This window comes from Hemicordylus capensis, chromosome 6 (genome assembly GCF_027244095.1).
Source record: "Hemicordylus capensis ecotype Gifberg chromosome 6, rHemCap1.1.pri, whole genome shotgun sequence".
Classification (NCBI taxonomy): Eukaryota; Metazoa; Chordata; class Lepidosauria; order Squamata; family Cordylidae; genus Hemicordylus; species Hemicordylus capensis.
Window position 1 is genome coordinate 104,309,683 of NC_069662.1, and position 26,233 is coordinate 104,335,915.

At 41.7% G+C, this 26,233-nt stretch overlaps 1 protein-coding gene across 3 annotated transcripts in view; it reads right to left on the minus strand.

The window, feature by feature from the left end:
* The window catches only part of GPD1L (glycerol-3-phosphate dehydrogenase 1 like), a 37,651-nt gene extending 11,978 nt beyond the window's left edge, over nucleotides 1–25,673 (minus strand). The window contains exons 1-4 of one of the 3 annotated variants that reach the window (XM_053260206.1): nucleotides 25,653–25,673; nucleotides 3,054–3,231; nucleotides 1,630–1,770; nucleotides 506–644 (exon numbers count right to left, since the gene is read on the minus strand). In XM_053260206.1, the coding sequence (XP_053116181.1) occupies nucleotides 506–644; nucleotides 1,630–1,770; nucleotides 3,054–3,161 (388 nt within the window). In that variant the 5' untranslated portion in view covers nucleotides 3,162–3,231; nucleotides 25,653–25,673. Of the gene's footprint in view, nucleotides 1–505; nucleotides 645–1,629; nucleotides 1,771–3,053; nucleotides 3,232–10,157; nucleotides 10,177–10,967; nucleotides 11,183–25,652 lie in introns of those variants that run through there. The other 2 variants (XM_053260205.1, XM_053260207.1) reach the window with 2 other exon arrangements.
* Nucleotides 25,674–26,233: the final 560 nt, after the last annotated feature.

Genomic DNA, 26,233 nt, shown 5'->3' on the forward strand with positions numbered 1-26,233 from the left:
TAGCAGAGGGAGAGCAACTGTCTCCATTCGTCCACACAGCAGAGCATCTCTGTAGTGGCTGACACTGGTGTCACCTTTCTTTTTTTCTTTTTCGACTGTGAGCCCCTTTGGGACAGAGAACCATCATTTCTTTTCTGTGCAAACCATTTTGAGAATGCTTTTGTTGAAAAGCAGTATATAAACATCCTAAACAACACCACATGTACTACCCAGATAGTTACAAAACCAAGTACCTGCCATAATACAGGAGGCATGCTAGTAATTTCAGCTGCAGAACCAAGAAGAATACATGCAAAATTTTACGGGGGCGGGGAGTAGATATCTGCTATGAAGGGACAATGAAAGATGAAACTGATTTCTTCTCTTCCTTCTTCCTAACCATATAATCTTTCTGTTAGCATTTGCTACAGAGATAAAGTCAGCAATTACATTTGAGAAGATGCAGAACCTCCTAATGATAATGCAATAGAAATATTTTATTTATCATATTATCCCTCAAAATTACCTATTGTGGTCTCACAGAACTTCTCTGCTGCTACCTCATTGGCAATGTTTGCTCCCATCAGCACACAGATGTCTATTCCCATTTTCTCTCGGATAATGTCAGAGATGAGTTTGAGTCCCTCTGGGCCTTCATCTATTCCCTACAGTAAACAATAGAAGGAAGTTAAAGACAGTAGCCACAATAGGGAAGAAGGCTATGACAATTATCCTTCCCAGGATAATTGCAAGGTACAATGAAGTCGATATGCCATTCACATCAGACTGAACCCTTATTACTGCAGTGACTACTATGCCACAGTCTCATTAACTAGCAACAATCCACACAGTTTTCAGAAGTTGAATACTGATCCAAAATGAGATTTCTATACTGTACTAGGCCAAACCATTCTGCATTTCTTGGTCTTGGCATTCTCCAAGCGAAATGGTAAATCACCATCCACAAATATGCACAACGTTGGACAGAATTACTCTGCAACACACTAGCAGACATTTTAGATTCACTTAGTTTCCCAGACTGCATTTACTAAACATGTGGCAAATAAGACACATCAGATTGTGGGAGGAAGGTACTTGATTGCATTTACTTCTGCCAACAGGCTGAGAGGAAAAACAACACCCAAATCTAAATGTGTACAGTAAATAATTTATACAGCTTCTGGAACAAACATGGAAATCACCAATCACTTCAAGGGGTGCCATTCTAGAAGGTGACTCAATCTTGGGGAGGGGTGATGCTTTTCACTGGAAAGGAGGGCACAGAAAACCTCATGCAGTGCTTTGGATGCTGATAAAACTCTAGCTGGCTGTTGAGGTAAAGACTTCATGTAGTGTAGTGGTTAGAGTGTTGGCCTAGGACTTAGGAGGCCCAGGTTCGACTCCCTCACTCAGCCATGAAAGCTCACTGGGTGACTCTGAGCCAGTCACGGTCTCTCAACCTAAAGGCAAGAAGCCAAGTAAACAGATGTATGGATGGTTGGTTCCCTTCTCCCAAGCCTTTATCATGGAGGGAGGAAAAAAAATGAGAAGGAATATTTCCCATACAAGAACATCCTATTGAATTTTACCTACTCTAATTTTAGAGGATTCCTTTATCTAGTAAAAATGACTGCAGCATATCTATTATACCTTAATGAGAGTTATACCAACTGCTTTCTTGGCTACATGCCCTGTGATCTCATCGCAGATTTTATGAATGAACTGATGGGGAATTACAAAAACCAGTAAGTCCGCATCTTGTACAGCCTCATTCAGGTTTGGGACAGCAACCTGTACAAAATATTGATGGGGTGAGGGGAGGGAAGAGAAAAGATGAGCAACAATTATTTTAAATGACTGTCTCAATTTGCACAGTAAATGTATACAGCTAAGGAGAATAAATATATACCCAACCGATAACAACAGAAATTCATAAGCAGAAAGGCATAAACAAAATTTGGACATATCCCTGCCCAATATAGCCTAGCTGCAGCCTGCTGATCACAGAAATGCCAGTGATCACACTTAGAGCGTTTGCCTCTTCAGACAAATGCCCTAAGCATGCAGAGAGCAAGCGGGAACATGACTGAAGTGATCGAGATGCGCTTCTGACTCCCTTTGCCCAATGTACATACAGTAGACTTTTAAAAACTGCATCTGAATAGGGCTATAGTCATTCACACTAAAACATGTCTGTACACTCATACACCTGTATATTCCTACAACATAATGTCTGAATAGAGCTAATATTTTCTATTGGAATAACTTCAATATTTAGAGAAGCATGCTAGCTTTGGAGTTTCACAGAACACTTCAGGCAGAAGAATTCTGTGAGAAAGCTTGCATTTTTCTTAACAATCCTCCGTTGAATATCTGTGCTTCCTGAACATATGTATCTGGGGGGTCATATAGCCCTCAGAGACATATTTTTGGGGAGCACAGATGGCAGCAGAGAGAAGGGAGGAATGGCAAAAATTGCCCTTGCTGTGTTGTGTGTGTGTGAAATGTTATTTGGCATGCAAAACATTGGTATGAATGTCAGCCAAGATTATCTATGATTTGAAGCCAACAAAACAACCATCATCTACTCAATTGCTCTAGATAGTGGTGTTTTTTGTTTTTAAAGAGCATGTATTCTCCTCCTCGACTGCCACAGAGCATTCTCAATGTTGGGTCCCCAGATGGTTTTGGACTTCAACTCCCATAATCCTCAACCAAAGGCCACTGGGACTGGGAATTATGGGAGTTGAAGTCCAAAAACATCTGGGGACCCAACCTTGAGCATTCCTGCCATAGAGGGCTCCCCTCTTAAAAACTCACAGCAAGGGATTATGGATATGAAAGTAATATTGAAGAACTCAAACAGTATTACTTTGTACCTGGAGAAAAGCAATATTCCTTGCAGGCAGCAAATTGCAATTGCAATTGCTGCATGCTGGCAGTGTCAAAGGCACCTCTTGGAGACTGTATGAGTGACAATTATTCTTTTGCAGCAGCAACATGTAGATGTCAATGAGAGGACACTGATGCTCTGTTTTCCTTTGGGCCCTGGTTCCACTGTGCCTATGACTTACCACATTATCTGGTAGCTTATATCCAGGAAGATACTTTACATTTTCATGGTCATTATTTATTATTTCTGTCAGTTTTCTTCCATTAACATTTTCTTCAAAGACCCACATTTTCACTGTAGAAGCAAACTTCTGCAGATTCTTTACATTGTTGCCTATTATTTTAGCTACAGCAGACCCCCTGGAAGAAAGAGAGAAAAGACTTAATACACATTATGCCAGCTTAATACCGAGGAAGGAAGTTCAGTGTTATTAGTCAGTTCATGAGCCCCATTACTATTTAAAATTTTGGAACGGAGGATAACAGTGAGAGAGAAACGCAATCATGGCTATTCAGTTAAGCTGCTTTATGTCTGTCAACATGCAGTTTGAATCTATTAAGTTAAAAACCCATGCACTCCTAGCTGCTTTTCCTGCTTAGCTCACATTCAAGTGGGAATAATTAAATGCAAATTTAAAAGACTCCTATCCAAGACATTTTAACTGAGGATATGGAACACACACCTCTAATACTATCAATGGATTTGGCTATTTCAGGTAGAGTGTACAAGAAGCATTTATTAAGCATTATATAAATATTTTGACTCAAAGGGGTGGGGGTGGGGATTTCTCTCTTGTGCCAATACTGAATCTATAAAATGTAAATCAGGAAAGCAAAGACACTACAGCATTTTCACCAATTATGTATGAATGAGGGATAGTTGTAACTGCTTTATGTCTGCCAACATAAAGGGATAGTTGTAAGGTGTGCAATTAACATACAAAAATAATATTGAACTTTACTCTGTAAATAATGTAACTGGAAACCATCATCCAACAAACATGCAACATAATTGGAAAGGAACCTAGATACTGCGATATCAAGGATATCATATCTATTAGCATTTGATTTAAATATGCCCAATGTAATTGCCATCTGCTGATAGATTTCTCCTTTTTATTTTGTTCTAATATGGTGTAGGGGAGGGACATTTCTCCCCAAATATCATATTTTGCTAAAGTTGTACATCTGCTTTATTAATATTTTGCACTGTAAACATTTAGAGTTCTTGTAAATTCTTACATAATAGTTGGGAAATTTAAGCAAGCAATAAGTTATCATTTCCATGAGATTACCTTTGGTTTAATAATATAATTGTCATCCGAAGGATACGAGAAGCAGTCTTTGAACTCTTAGTGAGCTGGAATCCAACTGTAGTTTGAACTGACATACACATTTTACCATGCACATTGAAATAAAATTAATCTTTTATGTTTTTTTAAAAAATCTGAACTCAAGATATACACCTAACCTTACCAATAATATGGCATTTCATTTGATGGGTTCAAGGAATAAATATCCTTCATGGATAACCTCTTCTCAGAAACATATCTTGAAATGTTTCTAGATAGCATTCCATAATATAAATTTTCCATTGTAAAAATCCTGCTGAACTATTTATCCTGCAAAACTTATTTTAGTTTTACCTATCACTGTCCTATACTGTTGCAAAAGATCCTGTGCTAAGTCTTGAATTTTATTGGATTAATGGATTCATCCTCCTCCAAATACTGAATAGTCAAATTGCCCTTAATGATTGCCAGTAACTATTTCATGATTCGACTTCTACATTTTATTTCACCTCAGTTATTATTACTTATTATTATTATTATTTTAACATTTATATCCCGCTCTTCCTCCAAGGAGCCCAGAGTGGTGTACTACATACTTGAGTTTCTCTTTCACAACAACCCTGTGAAGTAGGTTAGGCTGAGAGAGAAGTGACTGGCCCAGAGCCACCCAGCTAGTTTCACGGCTGAATGGGGATTTGAACTTGGGTTATGAAAATGGAAGAGAGAGTTAGGCAAGATTACAAATTAATCTAAACAACCATAAAAGCCATTCTGTATCAGCTCACATCCCCATTCATTTTTCTTCAAAAAGATATCAGAATGCCAACTTTTTTACCCTGAATGTCCTTCGTTTGAGCTAACAGAGCATTTTTAAAAGAAGGCAAGACAAAAAATTAAGTTCCTGCAATTCTGATGCTTGCACAGTTAGCATGCAAATGTTTGTGCCTAAGGTGGTCCGATTGTATAGTGAAGCAAGACTTCTGCATTAATTACAAGGTTGGCACCTTCAAAGAGAAGGTTTTATTACTTCAACTTTTAAACTAGATAATTTAAAAAGGATAACACCTCCAAATACAGGACACAATACATGCCCTCAGGACAATGCAGATCTGCTCTAAAGATGCCAAGTAACACTCATGCCCAAACCTTTTATTTAGCCAATACACTTTTCCATTCTCAGCTTTTCTTATAGTTTGAAAACTTATGTACCATCTTGTGTGTGTGTGTGTGCGCGCACACATGTCTGCCTGTATAAGAAAATTTTGCACATATATAAGCCACTTAAGAACAAAACAGATTTTAACATTTTAGTGCCTTTTTGGTAGCAAGGTCTTGTCAAGCCATGTGGCAGAATGTAAGATTTAACAAGCTGTTCTGGTAAGAACTAATCTGCTTACTTCCCTTTCACTATAATCTTAATTGAAAATTATCATCTTCACAAGTTAGCCCACTTCAGCCTTAAACGCTCACCATCTTGAACTGAGGTGGATGGCATCATCACAAACTACGCTGCAGAGGTTTCCCTATGTGTCACTCACTACAACTGTAACAAATTTGGTTCAAATTGGTTCAGGCAGTCCAAACATTAGTCCAGCTACACCTCAAACAGTCACATCTGCCATCTTGAATGGGGTGGATGACATCATCACAAACTATGTTGTTGAGATGTTCCTATAGCTGTTCCAAATAGGCGAGACAGTCTGCAAGTTAGCCCACTTGCACCTCAAACATTTACACTTCCGCCATCCTGAATCGGAGCCATTGACATCATTACAAATTACACCATTAAAGTGTCCTTATGTCTCTCTTCAGCTGAAACACATTTGGTTCAAATCGGTTAGGCGGTTTACAAGTTAACCCACTTGTGCCTCAAACATTTATGCATCCACCATCTTGAATCAGAGTGGATGATGTCATCACAAACTATGCTGTTGAGGAGTCCCTATGTATCCTTACAACTGTACCCAATTTGGTTCATATTGGTCCATGCATTGCGAAGTTGATGGTGGGAGGGGCACCACACACACACACACACAGCCAGGTGTTCTCATAAGTTTACTTTCCTTAAGGAAAGTGGGCTAAAAATGCATTAAGATTATTTTTCTCTCTTACATGTACACCAGTCTCTTTCACATACACATCTCTTTTCATGACTGATGCCTAAAAATCACCACATGGGCTGTGGTAAAATTAGAAACAGAAGCAATCTGTCAGTCTTAATGAAGGCTTTTATGGACTGCCAAACAATGCACAGAGGATGAAGTCCAACATTGTTTTCACTACTTATCAGCTGCACCAAAAAAAAGAAGAAGAAGAAAAAAGGGGGGGGGGACAGATAGTCTATGATATCTATGGTATGTTACTCATTCTATAAAAGGGCATCAAAACTATTTGTTACATATTAATTTGAACATTATGTGATCTCTTGGCTGGCAAAACATTTGGATCACTATTCTGCTATATACTGTGGATGGAATCAAGCAGCAAATTTGATTCAAAACAATTAGGTGGTTCACAAGTTAGCCCACTTGCACCTCAAACGTTTACATGTCTCCCATCTTGAATTGGGGTGGATGACATCATCACAAACTATGCTGTTGAGGTATCCCTACAACTGTACCCAGTTTTGTTCATATTGGTCCAGGGATTGCAAAATTGATAGCAGGGGGATGGACACACAAACACAAACACAAGATGTTGGGTGATCTCATAAGCTTACTTTCCTTAAGCAAAGTAGGCTAAAAACCTGGTACCATATAAGTCCCAGAAGCATCAAAGGGCTGTCACACAAGATAGCAATAGAGAGATTTGAACCATTCTGAGCCACCACAAAGCTGATCCCAAAGAAACCCAACAAAATGGTGCATGTTTCAGTTTTATTTGACAGAGGTACTCAAAGATAAGGAAAGGTGGTGATGGCTAGGCTTTCTCTAAGCAAAACAACAACAAAAGACGATTAGGCCATGATTAGGACGATTAGTTCTAGGCCTAGGCCAGTTTGGCTAGTAACTGGAAACAGTTCTTAGCACAATTATTAATATTAATAATTCATATTATTATTAATAAAATAATAATAATAATAATATATTATTTATATCTGGAGGAAATTTATATCTGTGCTAGGCTGGAAAGAAAACTACATCTTATACCTCCTTCCTCCCCTTTCTTTATGTACTAATTAGGTATTTAATCAGATTGGGAAAGGTTTTGGATATAAAAGAGTATGGATTTTAAACAGTGGGACATAGAACACTGAAGCTGACATATATACTTCAAAACATCTGTTCTTAGTTGCAGTTCTTTTTAATATTTTCACTTACACAATAAAAATAAGGTCTGGAGAGAAGTATATCTTAAAATATATGGCACAGAGTAGGACAAACATCTAATATTAGACATCACAGCTGGATTACTGCAGTACACTCTGTGTGGGGCTGCCCTTGAAGAATATCCGGAAACTTCAGTTGATGTAGAATGCAGCAGCTAGGGTTCTTTCTGGAACCATTTGCTCAAAGCATATTAAATGTATTTTGAAATAGGCGCACTGGCTGTCAGTTTGTATCCATATCCAAATCAAGGTGCTGGGTATCACCTTTAAAGGTTTGGGTACTGGATATCTGAAGGACTGCCTGCTCCCAAAGGTTTCTGCCCATCCAACAAGGTCATCAGAGGGGATTATGCTCTGCCTACCAACATTGAGGGAGGCTAACATGGGACAGGGCCTTCGCTGTTGTTGCCCCCAGGCTCTGGAATGGTCTCCCAGTGCGTTCTGTGGCTGCTTTTAAAAAGCACTAAGACTTTTTAATTTGTTCAGGCTATAACCCTTAGGGGTTGCCAATCTCTGCTCTCCTGCTATTTTGTCTTTGGTTTGTTTTTGTTTTTTAAATGGCTGCCACCTTTTGGTGTTTTTATGGTTCTTATTAATTTTAATGTTTCAATGTGATTTTTATTGTATTTTAACTTTTGTAAACCACCTTTGGATTAGTTTTATGTAAGGAGGTATAGAAATCCTTGCAGGGAGGCAATATTTGGAATGTCTTTTAAAAAATTTTCCAGAATAAGATCTTGGGTTTTATTTTCTGTCCCAATATGCTCTCTTCTGCAGAAACTGCATATTTTACCATTTTAAGATTGAAACAAGTTATAGACAGGACTTACTATCTTTCTCAGAGGCATTTCCCCCTCTTTTTTGACAATGAGCCAGAGGAAGAGTTCTGTGTAATTTGAAAGAATGAATACTGAATGGTGAACACTGGTTTGTCCTAATAAAGCTGTCTTTATTAGGACCCCTAATAAAGGGGTCTGACCCCTGCTAACTGGGCAAAGAGACACCTTTTTAATGTGGTGATTCTCTTTATTTAGCAGCGGGAGAGTAACTGGCCCTATCCCCCAGCACAGTACCTCCAGTGACTGTTGCTGGTGTCGTGTTTCTTTTTAGATTGTGAGCCCTTTGAGGACAGGGATCCATCTTATTTATTTATTATTTCTCTACGTAAACCGCCCTGAGCCATTTTTGGAAGGCAGTATAGAAATCGAATAAAATACAATAATAAAATAAGTAATCTGCTTTGGAAACATTTTTTGAAAAGTGGTATATAAATATTTGTTGTTGTTGTGACACTTATTCTAATAAGTTAATAGGTCAACAGGTATTGATCAAAACGTGCTTGATCACTGTTTTATTGGTCACTTTTCAAAGTTGCCATCAATATGCTACCGAAAATAAATATCACATTGTTAGTGTCTTAACAACAAAGTGCACAAAACAAGTTCATAAACAAGTTACAAGAATCACCATAAGTAGACCTCAGCTCCCTCTTTTGTAGTTTGTAAAAGAGGCAAGATAACAAAGAAGCCATGTTCTAATGACATTCATTATCCTACAGTTTTAATCAAAACAAGATGACAATTATTGATTCAAGGAAGCCAACAACAATAATTATAGGAGCACAACACTGCAAAACAGTAGACCACCACCACTCATTTCCTCATTCTCTGCTGTTGAATTCAGTCTGTTGTCTGTAGTGTTGCAGCTCAGTTAAATGACAGCTTTTCCAGGAGTTTAGAACATAAATTAATCTTTTTGCAACCTTAGAACTGGATCACAAACGCATGTCCTTCAGGCAGCAGAGTCCAGCATGAACCCACTGACTGTTCAGCAGTTCGAATGGCCTCTGTCAGCTGATGTTGTTGAAGATTTCAGTGAGCATAAGATAAAAGCCATGTTAAAAACATCACTCTATAGCAACTGGATAGAAATTTCATATTTACAGAGCAATAAGCAGCCAAAGGGTAGAGTTACTACTGAACTGTACAACTGACCTAAGTGGAATACAGAACCCAAGTACTAAAGGAGACTAGTGTCATCTTTCTGACTAGTTCATTAAACATTTGAATGGTTAATCATCTTCATCAAGTTAACAAACATAAATATAGTTTAACTAAAGACATTTTAGAAGTGGATTTTGATCTTCATAGAAATGTCCCAGCTAACAGCTTCCAGTTATCGGAAGCATGGATGACAATTAAACCAATGGCAGATAACTTTTGCCAAACATAAGCAATGGAAGCTGATAGTTTTTGTCCACCCCCTTTTCACCAGGCTCTTAAACCACACGTAAAGTTTTCACAACGAATGCATTTCAAAGTAAAATGCATTTTCAAGCGCCACTTGTGAATGTCGGTAGTGTGCGATAAAAAGTAGAAGAGTTGTTTCATGTTCATTCTAACCAGTTTAGGTTTTATATTCAAATTACAGACATAGGAACAGATTTAAGTTGTAGGAAATGGAAACAGACTTGTTGATGAATAAGGAGTTTTCTGCAACATGTAACTAGTGTATGTGCTATTAGTTAAGACACTATGCGGCTCACTAAATGGAAATGTCACCATTGCACAGTTGCATTCACTTTGGTGCGTATACATACATATATATTTAAATTTACTTTTACATTTATATCCAGATCTTCCTCCAAGGAGCCTAGAGTGGTGTACCTGGTTATGTTTATCCACCCAACAACCCTCTTGGGGTAGAGGTAAGTCACAGGCCCAGAGTCACCCAGTGAGGTTCACGGTTGAACAGGGATTTGAACTTGGGTCTCCCCACTCCTAGTCCAACACTTGACCACTTCACCATGCTGCAACCTATTGAGAATATGTACAGCATAGTCACATGACAGCCTCCAATTCAGATGTCTTAGCACTAAACTAGAAGCATGAGATTACCCTGCAAAAAAAGGAAAAACGATACCATGCTGCATGGTGTTTTGTGGGCCATTTCCCAGTCTGCATTGTACCACCTGTCTGCACTACCTCTTAAGCCTTGCCACCTGGACAGGTGGACTGTCATGCCCTTATAGAATGCTATCTTTCCCTGTAGCTTCAGAAACACCTTACCAGGTTGAAACCTCTGTAATGTGCCAGCACACCTTCAGTCCCAGGGTCCCAGCCCTAGAACACCTTGGACTCTCGTGGGCCAACCATTTTCATTCGAAAAGGGAACCTGTACATTCGGCCATTAAGCAAAGGCGTGGCGTATAACCGCTTCAACTACCACCCAATGAGGAAATAGAGAGCTAGGCTCAAAGATCAGAAAAATTACTATATTACATGCTGCAACCTTCCCAAACTCTCACTTTGGAGCGGGTTCCTCTGACATGACATACAGAACGACAAGGCTTGTCAAGAGGCGCGCATACACACACACACACACACACACACACACACACCATTAAAGCAACAAACACTGAAGGTAATCAAGAAGAGGTTCCCTGCAGTTTTGTAGACAAATTGCCCCCCACTCACCAGTTTCCTGAGCCCACGATGCAGACTTTCAAGGCCGACGGAGCAAAAGCCATTGGAGCTCCTTAAAGACACACTGCTGTCTACCACTTCAAAAGAAGAGACAGGTCGCGCAGCACGAGCGACACCACTCGGAAGCCCTCCAATGGCCGCTGCAAACAATCTTCCTCTAGCCATGCAAAACGGACCCAAGAGAGGCAACTCCGCCTTCGAAAACGGTCGAGGACCACCCTCCCTCACCCGAGGCTTGCTGGGAATTGTAGTCTCCTGTTTACTTAAGAGAGGAAATGTTGCTTTGAAGCTGGAAAAAGCACCCCAAGCAAACAGTGTTTACAGTTCTAATTAAGTTTGCTTGTGTAGATATAGCGGGCTGTTTTGCATTCATTGCCTCCCCCCCCCTCTCTTTTTTAAAAGGCGGAGGGAGTCAAGGGAATTTACCCCTGCAGAACAGACAGGCACGTCACCGTTATAGCTGTCTCAAGGAGTTCCGCGTACGATCTCTCTTACTCATGCTGCAGCTCCCCGATTATCTAATTTCTTTAACAGAATTAAATAAGAGCATATTTTCTGTGCATCAGATGTGAGGTGTAGCATAATGCCATATGGGAAAGAAGAGTAAAAGTCGTCTTAGAGTACAGTTTTCTTAAGCAAACATCATATGGAGTCCGATCTCATGCACGTTTATGTGGGACTCGGTGGAGTATCCCAATAGGACTTATTCCGAAGTAAACACACAGGCTTGGCCCGCACAAGCCTGTGTGCTACAGTAGTCGGAAAATCGTATTCAGACCGAAGATTTTTCCTCCTTAGAGGGAGAGAGGGCAAAAGGGCGCGGCTTATCTTACACAGAAGGGTTAAAGAATTTGGAAGCACTAAGTAGAGATATATGAGCCACCTAATGGCGCAGTGGGGAAATGACTTGACTAGCAAGCCAGAGGTTGCCGGTTTGAATCCCCACTGGTATGTTTCCCAGACTACCGGGGACTCAGCAGCGATATAGGAAGATGCTGAGAGGCATAATAACCTCAGACTGCACGGGAGATGGCAATGGTAAACCCCTCCAAAGACAACCTCCTGTCACTGTGATCGCCAGCGACTTGACAGCACACTTTACCTTTAGCAATAGCAATAGCACTTACATTTATATACCGCTCTATAGCTGGAAGCTCTCTAAGCGGTTTACAATGATTTAGCATATTGCCCCCAACATTTCTGGGTCCTCATTTTACCGACCTTGGAAGGATGGAAGGCTGAGTCAACCTTGAGCCCCTGGTCAGGATCAAACTTGTAACCTTCTGGTTACAGGGCGGCAGTTTTACCACTGCGCCACCAGGGGCTTTAAGCAGAGATATAGATTCAATGAGTAAACAGGAGTAAAGATCAAAGGGGAATGGGCTGGTTTGAGCAAAAGGGTAATTAAGGAGCCCAGAGATGCCTGGTCAGTGTACCGAGGAAGGCAGGAAGCTCAAAGGGGAGTGGTGTGATTGCTGCCAAAGTGCAAGATCAAAAGGAAGCAAAACAAGATCAAAGCAACAGAGATCACTTTTACATATACATCTGGGTTGTACTATTCCTTAGCAGCATTTCGGCCAAAGAGCATACATGCTTACTACTCCTGCTATTATACTACTACTATTATGCTACATAAGAGAAACAAAAACATTATCGTAGTGGTTTGCCTAGCAAAAGGGATGAGAAGAGGGTTCCCTGTTCTAAGGAAGCTTATAGTCTAAAAAGAAACACAAGGGAGATACCTTCAGCAGCCACTGGGAGGGACACACTGCTAGTTTGAACAGGGACAGTTGCTCTCCCCCTGCTAAATATAAGAGGCTCAACTATAAAAGATGAACTTTCCTCTTTGGCCAGTTAGCAGATATGAGGAAAGTCCAAACCTTACCTGATTGAAACAGGGTCTGAATAGGATCTCTGATGGCATTAGCAGTCTGTCATACTTAGTGCTTGTTGAGTTTGCAAAGTGCTTCACCTCTAATATTTTGATATAATCCTTACAACAACCCTAAAGGAGGTGTGTGTGTTTGTGTTTGTAAGCAACTTTAAAGGGGATTGGGAGTTCTGGGGGCCTTGCTCTTTGCTCCCCAGACACAGGGATGGTCGGGGCAACAGGAGAAAGACAGGAGCCCACAACCACCTGGCTCTTCCACCACTAACTGGGCCAAAGGCAGGCCCAGAGAGCACAGCAGTGATCCTTTGGCTGAGATGTCAGGAAAAAAAAATCCCCTCACAGAAGATGAATTGTTGCAAGTGACTTCCAAGAGGGAATTCTTTTCTGGCCCATTGGCCAAAGCAGCACCGCTATTGTGAGTAGCTATGTGAGTGGCAGAGGAAACAGGTGGTTGTAGACTCCTGTCTGCCTTCCTGCAGCACCTCACAGATGAAAGAACGTCTCTTCAGAACCACTTTAAGTTCCCACTGATGTCTTCTGAATTCTGGATTAGTGTGCAAGCTGAGTACAAATAATTAAGCTAGAAAGCCATGAAGATATGGATTCCTTTCACAACATCCTACTTGGGTGAATCAGAGTTTTCTCTAAGGACAGCCCTGCCTCCGCCTACTACTAAATATCCACAATATCCACTACTACTAGTAATAGTACTAGTAGCAGCAGCAGCTCTTTGAAACATACATGCCAACATGCCCCTATTTTCCTGTTCACCTGAATGAGAAAATAGGGACATGTTGGCTGGTATGCCTTTGGTGAGAGAGAGCAAAATACTTGTATACAAATAAGAAAAAACCCAACTGTATGACTCAGCCATATAAGACCTTGAGAATTACTTGTGGATATTTTCCTTTCAGTGCCCAAGTATTATTATTATTATTATTATTAATAATAATAATAATAATAATAATAATAATAATAATAATAATTCAATTTCTATACCGCCCTTCCAAAAATGGCTCAGGGCGGTTTACACAGAGATATAATAAATAAATAAGATGGATGGCTATAATGCCTCTAGATTTGGTTCAGACTTACAATACAGCCCCCACGCCCCTACATAAGGCCTTGTCTGCTCTGAAAAATTGTATTGATTGGTTTCCTTTAGCTTCTTTAGGTCCCTTTTTTCCAAGCTCTTAACATTTCTGACTGCCTGGTTTCAGTTCTTTATCTAACTAGACATGGCAGTATGGCGAGGATGTCTATTAATTATCACAAGGGACAAATGCCCTTAACAGTATATGCTGTTCCTGGGACTGAGTATCACTTCTTCTATGCATTCTAGAGGTCTAACTCATTAACGTCTGAATCCTGTGAATCCTATTGGCAAGTCGCAGGATCATTACGGTGTTTAGGCTTCTCTCCTGCTGTCAGGCAGCTGCTGCACTTTGTCAGCTCATCTTGTTTATGAATTAGGAAATACCAGCAGAGAATTAAGGAATGCTGGGATTTGTAGTTCTGGAGACAGCATCTTACATAGGGTGGCACACTTTTCTCTTCTTCTCAGTCTACAAACCCTTTTTTGATTGATTGATGGATTACATACCATTAAGTCAGTACCACATAGACAGATTCTCTCCAGGATTATCTGTCTTCAACTTGGCCTTTAAGGTGTCTCAGTGGTGCATTCATTGCTGTCGTAATCGAGTCCATCCACTTTGCTGCTGGTCGTCCTCTTCTTCTCTTTCCTTCAACTTTCCCCAGCATTATGGACTTCTCAAGGGAGCTGGATCTTCGCATAATGTTTCTGTCAGAGTGTTTCGCATAATGTTTCTGTCAGCTATCAGAGTGGTGTCATCAGCATAGTGCAAGTTATTGATGTTTTTTCTTCCAACTTTCAAACCACACTCATCAGGGGCGTAGCAAGGTTGGAGTGGACCCAGAGACAAGATTTTAAAATGGACCCCCCACCTCACTGAAGCTCAGCTCATGAAGTAAAGAAATCTTAAAGGAGGCTGAATAGTGGTAACAAAAAGCATAGTAAAATTTATATATTATATAAATTATATATAATTTATGTGCCACAATAGAACATCGTCCTAAATTATTTTTTAAAAGGTTTTGTAAATTGTGGACGATACAAGTCATTTAATGGTACTAGAGACAGACATGCAGTTCTGGTAGCTCCAAGTCTTAACACTCACATCAATTTTGGAGGATGAATACAACTGAAGGAAGCCCGGGCGGGTGCGCGGCTGGGGGAGTCAGTCATGTGACTTGCCTCTGTGGGCCCTCCCCAGGCAGTTGGCCCCCAGACAACTGTCTCCTCTTCTCCTATTATAGTTACGCCCCTGACACTCATCTTCCAATCCAGCTTCTCTCAGTATATGTTCAGTATATAAGTTGAATAAAGAAGGAGAAAGTAGACAGCCTTGTCTTACTCCTTTGCTGATCTGGAACCAGTCTGTTTCATCATGTTCCATCTGGCTTCCTGTCCTGTGTATAGGTTTCTCATGAGAACAATGAGATGTTCTGGGACACCCATTTTCCTAAGGCTATTCTACAACTTGACATGGTTGATGCAATCAAAGGCTTTTCTGTAGTCAATAAAGCACATCTTGACTTCTTTTTGGTATTCTTTGGCTTTCTCAGTTATCCAGTGTTCATAAGCAATGATGTCTCTTGTTCTTTGGCCTTTTCTGAAACCAGCTTGAACATCTGGCATTTCCATTTCCACATAGGGCTCTAATCTGTGTTGGATGATCCTGAGCATTATTTTGCTAGCATGTGAAATTAAGGACATTGTGTGATGATTTGTGCAATCTGCTAAGTCTCCTTTCTTTGGTATGAGTATGTAGACCTCTTCCAATCTGTTGGCCACTGTGTTGTTCTCCAAATTTGCTGGCATAGTTTGGTTAGAGCCTTGACTGATTCTTCTTCTGTTGCTTGAGTATAAGTGCATGTTCTCTGTCCCTCTCTCTCTTTTGAGAACAGGGTTTGGGCCAACAGCCCACCTGTTCTAACACTGATTCTAAGTGTTTCTAACAGAACAACAGGAAAAAAGAGTTTGCATAAACATCCTTAAGCATGACTTACAATTGCACTGAAATTGTTTCCCTCTTGAGAATGGTCTTGGAGCCCAGGCCAGACTCCCTCAGACTTCTTTGCCCATACAGTTAGCACCCTTATCTCCCTCCCCTTATGCTTGGGGCCTCTTTCTCTTGCATTCTGATATTCAGAAAGAAGTTTGAATCCTCCAGTAAACTTTGAAATAATGGGTGATCAAATAATGTGGATTTGGAAACTAAGAATAAATTTTAACGATTTAAATGAAACTTTAAGGATTTTAATGTGAGTGGAAGTGACTATCAGAGGTTATGTTTGCAAGTTTGTGTTTGAGGGTCATTTAGCTTTTGCTTGCAAAATACCAGACATAAAACCAGACCTACAGTACCTTTTAGAGAACAGTATGCTGTTGGAAACTTTGGAAAAAATACAAGTGTATATGAATGATGTGATACACGGTTCACTGAAAGCTTAATGCAGCATGTCCAAGAAGAGTAAGAAGACTAAGAAATATTGGATGGAAGGATCTCTTCTTAAAGAATGGGAAAGTACAATTAGAAATCAAAGTGCCTTTGGATCTTAACCAGCTATAGCTGGGGCAGGATTTTTAAAAACATTGTTAAAGCTTGAATTGAAATAGGCATATTGACATTTTAACATCTGTGTAGGAAAAAATGTTTTTGGAGTGCAGATTTAGTGGTCTATATGCTTGCTAGTTAAAGAGGTGGCACTTGTAATATTGAGATGGTATCATTAAGCTCTTCAAGAAAGCTGCACCAATGCAAAAGCATGAATGGGGCAGTACTGTTGCACCCCTGGCAGCCACTGCTCCCAGCTGCAGTACAGCATTGTCCCCCAAAGGTATCATGGAGGACAGAGAGGTTTAGAAAGGGGATGTGGGAATTGTAGGTAGGTCAGGTCTTGGATAAGACTGGAGACGACACCAGTCCTGTGCACACTTACCGGGGAATAAGCCCCAGTGAATACAAGTGGGCTTATTTACATTACTGCATCAGTGGCTGGATGCAGTAGTGGACTGGATGAGGGTGAACAAGTTGAGACTCAGTCTGGACAAGACAGAAGTACTGCTGGTTGGTGGTTCTTTTGCCTGGGTGAATGATATTCACCCTGATCTAGATGCGGTTGCACTCCCCTTGAAGGACCAGGTTCACAGCTTGGGGGTGCTGACTGATCCAGGCTCAAGTGGCCTTTGTGGATCAGAGTGCCTTTTATCAGCTTTGGCTGATATGTCAACTGTGACCTTACCTGGATAGAGATAGCTTGGCCACAGTTACTCAGGCTCTGGTGACCTCTCACTTAGATTACTGCAATGCATTGTATGTGGGGCTACCTTTGAAAACGGTCTGCAAACTGCAGCTGGTACAAAACTGGGCTGCAAGATTGTTAACTGGGACTGGACATTTTGATCATATTACACCAGTGCTTGGTCAGCTGCACTGGCTCCCAGTCTGTTTCTGGGCCCAATCCAAAGTGCTGGTTTTAACCTTTAAAGCCCTTAATGGCTTGGGATGGGGCTACCTGAGAGAGCGCCTTGCTCCATATGTCCCAACACAGACCTTAAGATTTCCTTCGGAGGCCCTGCTCTGAGGGCCCCTGCCAAACGAGGTGAGGCATGTGGCAACTAGGGAGAGGGCCTTTTTGGTGGTTGGAACAGCTTCTCCTGTAGGGTTTGCTTGGCTTAATCACTTTATTTTTTTAGACACTATTTTTTTAGTTCACTCAGGCCTTACATTTTGATCTTTAAATTTCATTTTTAAAAAAAGTTTTAACATCGTTTTGTATTGTATTCCCCCTGCCCCTTGTGTTGTGATTTCATGTGCTGTGTGTTTTTGCTTGACATTTTTATGCTATGTTGTGAGCCACCCAGAGAACAATTTGTTATGGGGCGGCTAACAAATAAAGTTTATGTTATTTTTATTTATTTATTTGTTTCTACTACTTCTGGATATAGACATAGAGTTGTACTGTCAGTTGTACAGTATGTCATTGAGCTCTTTTGGTCCTCAGTTAAGTTGGCAGAAATCAGTGCCCTTGACATTCTGTAGCAATTCTTTACAACTGGAAGCATAGCAGTGAACTTGCTTCTAACAGGATGTTGCTGTGGCTGAATTAGTGCAAACCATCACATATATGTGCATCTGGACTGAGATATGTAGAACAGTGATAAGTTTACTCAAATTCAAAAGAGTGTGAATTGCACTACCATATTAGCTATTCCTTCCTAGTAAAATGCCTGTCATTGTTATGGGCCTGGGGTGTGTGTGTGTGTGTGTGTGAGAGAGAGAGAGAGAGAGAGGGAGGGAGGGAGGGAGATACAGACAGAGATCTCATATATTGGAAAGATCCCAGGAGACACAGTATGTGTTTGTGCACATCTGTAGCATCTGCCACAGTAGAGCTTAAGCCACTTGAGTCAAAGGTGAAGTGGAAGGTGGCTTTGTCTCTATCTTGGCTTAGACTCAAAGATTACTGTGACCTTGGGCCAGTGTGGGATCTATCTGTATTAAGTTGTGTTTGAAGGCTGGCAGTCTGAGAGCCTGCACACTGCTGCCCTGTGTGGCAACCAGGCAAACTACACTAGCCTTGCCAGAGCATGGAGTTCTCAGTCCCTGGAATAACCACTCCTCTCCACCCCACCCCACCCTCCAACCGGCTGCTCATTAGATCCTTCCTGGACAGGAAGAATATAACAGCTTCCTGTCTGAGCTCACGTTTTGCTTCAGTTTCAAATCCCAGCTAGCTTGGCAAAGAGGCACCTTTTAACGTGGTGATTCTCTTTTATTTAGCAGGGGAAGAGTAACTGGCCATATCCATCCCCAGCACAGTACCTCCAGTGACTGTTGCTGGTGTCTATCTTATGTTTCTTTTTAGATTGTGAGCCCTTTGGGGACAGGGATCCATCTTATTTTTTATTTATTATTTCTCTGTGTAAACCACCCTGAGCCATTTTTGGAAGGGTGGGTAGAAATCAAATTATTATTATTAATAATAATATCCATGGTTTCTGATTCTGGCTTCAGCTGACTCATGTTTTATCTCCTGATCCTGATTAGGGTTGCCATATTCTGGCTTTCCAAATCCGGGTGCCTAATTTGCATATTATGAAAATTGGCTTGGAAGTCCAGCAGTTGAACAGAATAGTGACTGCACGTTTTGCTCCATAACTCTGCTTCTACAAGGGCTAGAGCTCAGTTGTTGTTTTAAATGAAAGCTGGAATCCAGGTGAATCTGGGTGGGCTAAGTAATCCAGGTGAGATGCTTAAAATCCAGGTGAAATCCAAGAGTCCGGAGGGCATGGCAACTCTAATCCTGGTGTGTGCTTGACTGAGATTGTTTCCTGGCTTGCTTCTTGGCCCCAGTTCTTGGTCCATTTCCTGTCTCTGTGCTGAAAGTCTATATGACTCTCTGGTGGTCATATAGGCAGCTACTCTCAGCTACCCCTGACAGCCAGTCACTCTTTCTCATCCTAACCTACCTCACAGGATCGCTGTGAGAATAAATGTGGGGAGATCATGTGTGCTGTCTCCGGCTCCTTGGAGGAAGGGTTGGACAACAGTGTGATACATAAAACACCCTGCCAAGATGTCACAGTCTCCTTTCCCCATAGGACTGGCTGGATGTCTGTGTCTCAAAGCATGGCTGCCAGCAGTCATTCGCCAGCAGTCAGTCTCTGACACCTTTCTTCCTGTGCCACCAATGTTCTGTTTCCACTGCAAACCTAGCAGATTGAACTGTGTATTTGAGGGGCCCTTCTAGTCTGAATTAACAGCCTGCCTGCATACTCAGTCAGCTGGCCCCAAGGGCCCAGCCAATCCCTATCTATCAGGCCCTATAACATTCTAGTTCAATGCTTTATTCTCAGTCTGAGCAACGTGTCTCTTGCGGGAGGACACACTGTTCTGGAGTGCTGCTCTAGAACAAGACTCCTGTCTGTCTTTGGACCATGCAGATGGTTTGTGAACCACTTAGATTGAGAGCTAACTCCCCCCAGTCCTTGGGGCTCATTCTTGTTAAGGTCTGACAGACATTAATTTAGAGATGAGAACAGAGTAAAGGTGTGCATCTGGAGCTGGGTGGGGTGAAACTTGCCCCTTACCCCTGGCCCTGGTGACTCATGTTCTTGGGTGGGAGCATGTTTTGACTCTCTTCAACAATCTCGTTGACTGTAGCCTGCAGTTTGCTTTGTCCTATTTAACCTAATGACCGCCATTGAAGACTAGTGACCATTTTCCAGTTGGCCCCTGTAATGATAAAAAAGTGGGGAAGAGATACAAAATCCCTCCTCTAGCTGTGAAGATTCCTGGATAGGCTGCCACCATCCACTTTTTAATATGATTAGATTCACCCATCCAAAGGAATATTCTGGGGGAGGCAAGTGGAAAACCCCTCCCTACAAGAAAGGCTTGAGCAGTCTTAGACCTTCGGGAGCATGTGGCTAGGGCAGCAGCCAATAAGGAGTGACACTCTATAACAGCAAGGATTTATTAATAATTGGAAGATAAGGAAAGTGATAGAGGCCTCAACAATCACGCTTCTATTCAAATAAAACCCTTCCCCAGGAACTACAAGGACCATGCAGTCAGATCCAAGCACTTAAATATAAATAAATTTGCGGACACATCTAGCTAAACTGGTCCCTATCCTTCCTACTTACTTCCAGGCAAGAATTCCCAGTTGATTGCCAGCTCAAGGCTGTTAAACTCCCTTAGTCCTACAGTAGCTGTTGATCAGACCTCCTTCAGAAGCCTCCAGGGAAGAACTGAACTGCTCTCACACACCCGTCCCCTACCCTTTATAGGCAGTTGTCCAGTAAACCCTACCCTCCTCATTCTGCATTTGGCCACAGGGATTTGATACTCCCAGGCTTTCTTCCTTATTTGGAGACGCCCACCCTAGCAGGCCACCTAATGGTGCAGTGGGGAAGTAACTTGCTGAGGGAGCAAGAGGTTGCTGGTTCAAATCCCTGAAGATATGTTTCCCAGAGTATAGTAAACACCTATATCGGGCAGCAGCAATATAGGACGATTCTGAAAGGTAACATCTCACACTGCATGGGAGATAGCAATAGTAAACCCCTCCTGTATGCTACCAAATAAAACCACATGGCTCTGTGGTCACCAGGAGTTGACACCGACTCGACAGCATAACTTTACCTTTTTACCCTAGAAGCAGTTACTCTAATTGAGGCCTAGTCCTCCATCAAGTCCTCCTATCACATCAGCCCCAATTTCCTGACGACATAAAACTGTATCAAGGAAGTATAATTGACATCACTAGAATCCAAGGGCACTATATATTTAGATTGCAGCTTTGGATTGTAGAATTCTCAAAATCTAAAGAGCTTGGTATAAAAGTATTGAAGAAGACATGAGACAAAATGTATGCTTAACCTACTCAATATTTATTATAAGCAATCCAATCATGAGAATTCTCAAACATATTAAATTATATTTAAGTTGATAAATTGTATTGTTATTAACACAGAAAATGACATTAAACTAGCACATATGCATTTTTAATAGCTCGAGCACCTTTGGGATTTTATACCAAATTGAATTAAATAACCTAGCATACTTTAGCTTTGCTTTCAGAATGGAAATACTAAATTATTATGACTTCTATGTCAAGAGGTAGCAGATGTTCAGGAAATGTCAGGCTGACATTAATAAACCTGTCCTGGACTTGGATGAATGACAAATAGCATGGAGACAATCCTTTCCCACCAGGAATGTCTACTTTCCACTAGCACTTACACTCACAAAATGGTTCTACTCAATTAACAAAGCAGAAGGTGCTTTCTTATGGTCAATGCTGTCTTCCTTAGAACCCTGCAAACTACCACAATAGCATATTCCATTGAGAGGGGAGATTTTTGCTCCAACCCAAAATCTCCTTCAAATCTTTTGGGTGATATACTGTAGTTTAAACAAAGATTGAATAGAATCATCAGTCGTTCTCAGAAATGAGACTTAATTAAATCAGCTCTAATGCAAATAAAAAACAGCAGCCGCTAATGTTTTCCTTGCTGGTTACAAGTTATTTGAGTTGATACTCTTTTTTTTGCTAAGAAATAATTTTAAAAGTATGAAATTACATCTTTCATGTTAATATACTGAAAATCTTATAATAGTCCTAAAAGCTAACTACAGTCAAATACATTCCATTTTTCTTTCACATATGATCCCATGTTAACAACATTCATACACTCATATAAACCTTTTTATCTCACATGTGAAAACTAACATGTGGTCCAACTGTACAAACTCTTTTCTTAAATGGGGAATTTGTTCCAGGCTGCTTTTCTGGTTTGGTTTTGCTTCCTGTCTGTGTTTCAAGGGTGTTCATGGGTTTGCTTGTGATTATGTTTTTATTTAGCATTGTCCATATACTTGTCACTTTACATAGAATGAAAGGAGAGGTCCCTGCCCCTGTAAGCCCTGCTTATAGTCTAGAAGATGTTGACACAAGGGAGACAGTAGAGAAAGGGTCTGGGAAACGGAGGTAGGGTACGCAGGGGGAGAATATGCTAGCATTTCAGTTACCCATGGACTTAAGCTTAGGAGGGAATAGTGACTAATATGATGTGAAGAAATATTGGTGTGCACCAGATTTTCATGATTGTGGTGGATGGAATATATGCAATCAGTTCATAATAATGTATCCCCAGGTGATGATTTATGGGTGGGTAATGGGTGGGTTCACACATAACACAGAACCTACTTGCAAAATCAGTAACTGACTTGTCTGTAACTGTCTGAACCCACTCCAAAGCAGGAACTTCAGGTTCATTCAGGAACTCAAACCAAGATGTGTAACCAAAATTTGAAGTTGGCTTGCCAAACCAAGTGCTACTAGGGGTGTGCACAGAATCGCCAAACTGCGGTCCGGCACTGGGGTGGGGGGTAGCTTTAAGAGCGGGGGGAGGGTTTACTTACCCCTTCCGCTGCTTTCCGGATCTGGCGCCGTAATTGTAGGAGTAATTGGGGTGGCAGGATACCTCCCTGCCACCCCTTCCCCGCTGTCGCTGTAAAAAACTCCCAGGAGTCCTTTGCGCACGTGCATGTTGTGCGCGCGCTTCACGTCTCTGGGACGTGCGCGCGCGCAAAGGACTCCTGGGAGTTTTTTACAGCGACAGTGGGGAAGGGGCAGCAGGGAGTATCCTGCTGCCCCAAATACTCCTACTCCTACAAGAGCCCCTGGTGGCACAGTGGTAAAAACTGCCGCCCTGTAACCAGAAGGCTACAAGTTCGATCCTGACCAGGGGCTCAAGGTTGACTCAGCCTTCCATCCTTCTGAGGTCGGTAAAATGAGTACCCAGAATGTTGGGGGGGGCAATATGCTAAATCATTGTAAACCGCTTAGAGAGCTTCCAGCTATAGAGCGGTATATAAATGTAAGTGCTATTGCTATTGCTAATTACGGCGCCAGAGCGGGAAAGCGGCGGGAGGGGTAAGTAAACCCTCCTGCCACTCTTAAAGCTACCCCCCCACCCGAACCGGACTGCCCAGGTCTGGACCGGTCCAGATCGGTCCGGAGGCCTTTACAATGGCCTCCGGACCGGTCTGGGCCCATCCCTAAGTGCTACTCCCATTGGGCTGTGAGTTATGTCTGAACCCATGTTCTTCATGAACCTCTGGTTCATTCTATACAAGCCCACCTCCTTTGCCATCTGGCCCAATGACTGTAAGACATTGGAAGGCAGGCTGGGATAGCATCCCAGGCCTTGTGAGGAGGGTGTGCCTCTGGCTTAACTTGGCTATTTCTAATAAACCTGAATGAATAGCTTTATTACAACCATTGATCAGTTATATATATAAACAGATGATACTACATTCAGATAAGAAGTAAATCATACTGTACAGAATACATCACCATAGAAGCCTCCTGTAACAGCATCCAAAAAGAAGGGCTGGAGATTAGCTGTTGACAGATCTTAACAGCAGCTGCACAAAATTTGGCAACCTTGTAGGTGATAGAAGGTTTCTTATCTGCAAGGAGGAGTGTGGCGTAAAATTCAGCAGTCTGGCCAGGAAAGTGTGATAGCAAGGGAGAAATAAGACTGCACCAGCTAATTATAAAAAGGACATAGCAGCAGCACATGATGGACAGATTCAACCTCACCTGAGCCACAGGGGCATAACCGACTGGCCAGAGAGGTTTTAAAAAACCTTCTAGATAAAACTGCTGACAGTAAGGCATCATATCTTGCTCTGAGGAAAACTCTGTGATGGCTCGGTAAAGAAAGGGACCATAGCTCAATAGCAGGTTCCCGGTTAAAGTCACCAAGGCGCCCTCTTATGGTCTCTTGAATGGAGCTTAAATTGTTCCGATGTTCAAGACCCTCTGTTTGAGAATCTCCTTGGCCTGACTGTAATCTAGTAATGACAAATTACCAAGTGGTTGTCCTTGAAGTAAGTGGCCAAGAGCCTAAGTGCTCTCCTAAGGCCCACAGGAGTTTGTGAGATGATAGCAGTGTCATCTGCATACAGCAGGATTGGGATAGCTACGCCTGCAATAGCTGGGGAATGTAGCACTGGATCAGAGAGATTATTAGCTAGGATATTTATGTAAAGATTGAGCAGGGAGGGTGCCAAAATGCACCCTTGTTTAACTCCTTTACTAGTGGTTATTAAATATGAAAGTGAGCCTTGAGGGTTACACCTCACCCTTACACTGGTTTTATCGTAGAGCTTCTAAATCTAAATCTTCTAAATCTGTGTCTATCTTATTGTTGTGAGCCACCCTGAGCAGTAGTGCACTAGAGGGGCAGGGTATAAATATTTCAAATAAATAAATAATAAATAAATAAATTAGAAAGAGTAAGCGTCTATAAATATTAGTGTCTCTGAGTTTTCTCCAGAGGCTTATTTTCGAGATTGAATCAAAGGCTGCTTTGAAATCTACAAAGGCCACATACAAGGAGGTTTGTTGCTATATTTCTCAATCAGATGGCATAATACCAGGGCTTGTTCCATGGTTGACTGCCCTGTTCTAAAACCAGCCTGTTCATCACCCAAAATACCTTCATTCTCCATTCAGTCTTGCAACGTCCAGTCTAAATGCCTCATGTAAAGCTTACTCACAATGCTCAGCAGGCTAATTGGGTGATAGTTGGCACATTTATCCCTTTTTTAAAAATATGGGCACTGTTATGGCTATGCCCCAGTCTTCAGGTATGAGCACAATTCTATCTACGCATGTAAAGAGGGCTGCCAATACAGGGGCCCACCAATCTGCATTAAACTTAATCATTTCAGAAGAGATACAATCACAGCCCAAGGCCTTGCCAACTTTTAAAGAATGAATAAGTTTCTTAACTTTGGCAACTGAAACAGGTGGCCATTCAGGGAGTGGATGATTTTTTAAATCTGATGGGACTAGTTCCTCCTCCTGGGCCAAATTGAAAGCTTTAAAGTGTAATTCCCATGTCTCCATAGGGACCTGACTAGTCAAATGGGAGGAATAATGGTCTGAGCAGCCCACTGTAATACTCCAGAAGAGAGGGGAATTCCTCTCTCTAACTGAAGCAGTCAGCCACTGCCAGGACAACCTTTGAGCCTCTTTTCTTAGCTTTGATCAAGGATTTATATTGTTTTTTCAGGACTAGTAGTGCTGAAGGAGTTGCACATTGAGGGTTTTGTCGGTACCATTTATAGTTTGCCACTAGCTCCTTCTTGGAAGCTACACACTTTTGGTCATACCTGTCAGGAGCCTGTCTGTCTGGCGTTGAAGTCACAGTCTCTGTCAAGGTAACTGGAAGATCCTCTGAACCCTATTTGGTCTGCAAGAGAAACACACAAGAACACTTTACTACAGTATCACGTTCAGACAGCCTCCCCTGCAAACTCAGTTCATTCACCAGATTGCATGGTTCCAGAGCAAAAGGGGTGCAAGGCGTTCCCAGAAGGGCATTGTTGCTAGGTACAGTTGTCAGGACTCTGTCAGGTAGCAGCAGTAAAGCAGGGAAAGCCTGGGTCTCTAGAGGCCAACATGAAGCTGGGGTTTCTCTGAGTCTGAGGCTTGGCTGAAGCAGGCTCCAAGAAGCACGTTGTCTTTCAGTGTTTGGCTGCAGCCTTCAGACTTAATTTATAGCCTGGCTTAATTGCTCTCCACATTCGGCCAGCTGGCACAGATTCAGGGCTTATCTGGCTTGTTGAGCAGCTGTCTGCTTCTCCTGAGTTCTTCCACCTGTTGTCGGTGTTTCATCAATCTTCTCTCGCGATGAGGCAGCGGAGGAGTTTTGCTGTTTACCTCAGTGTTCTGCTGTCCACCCACTGTCTCT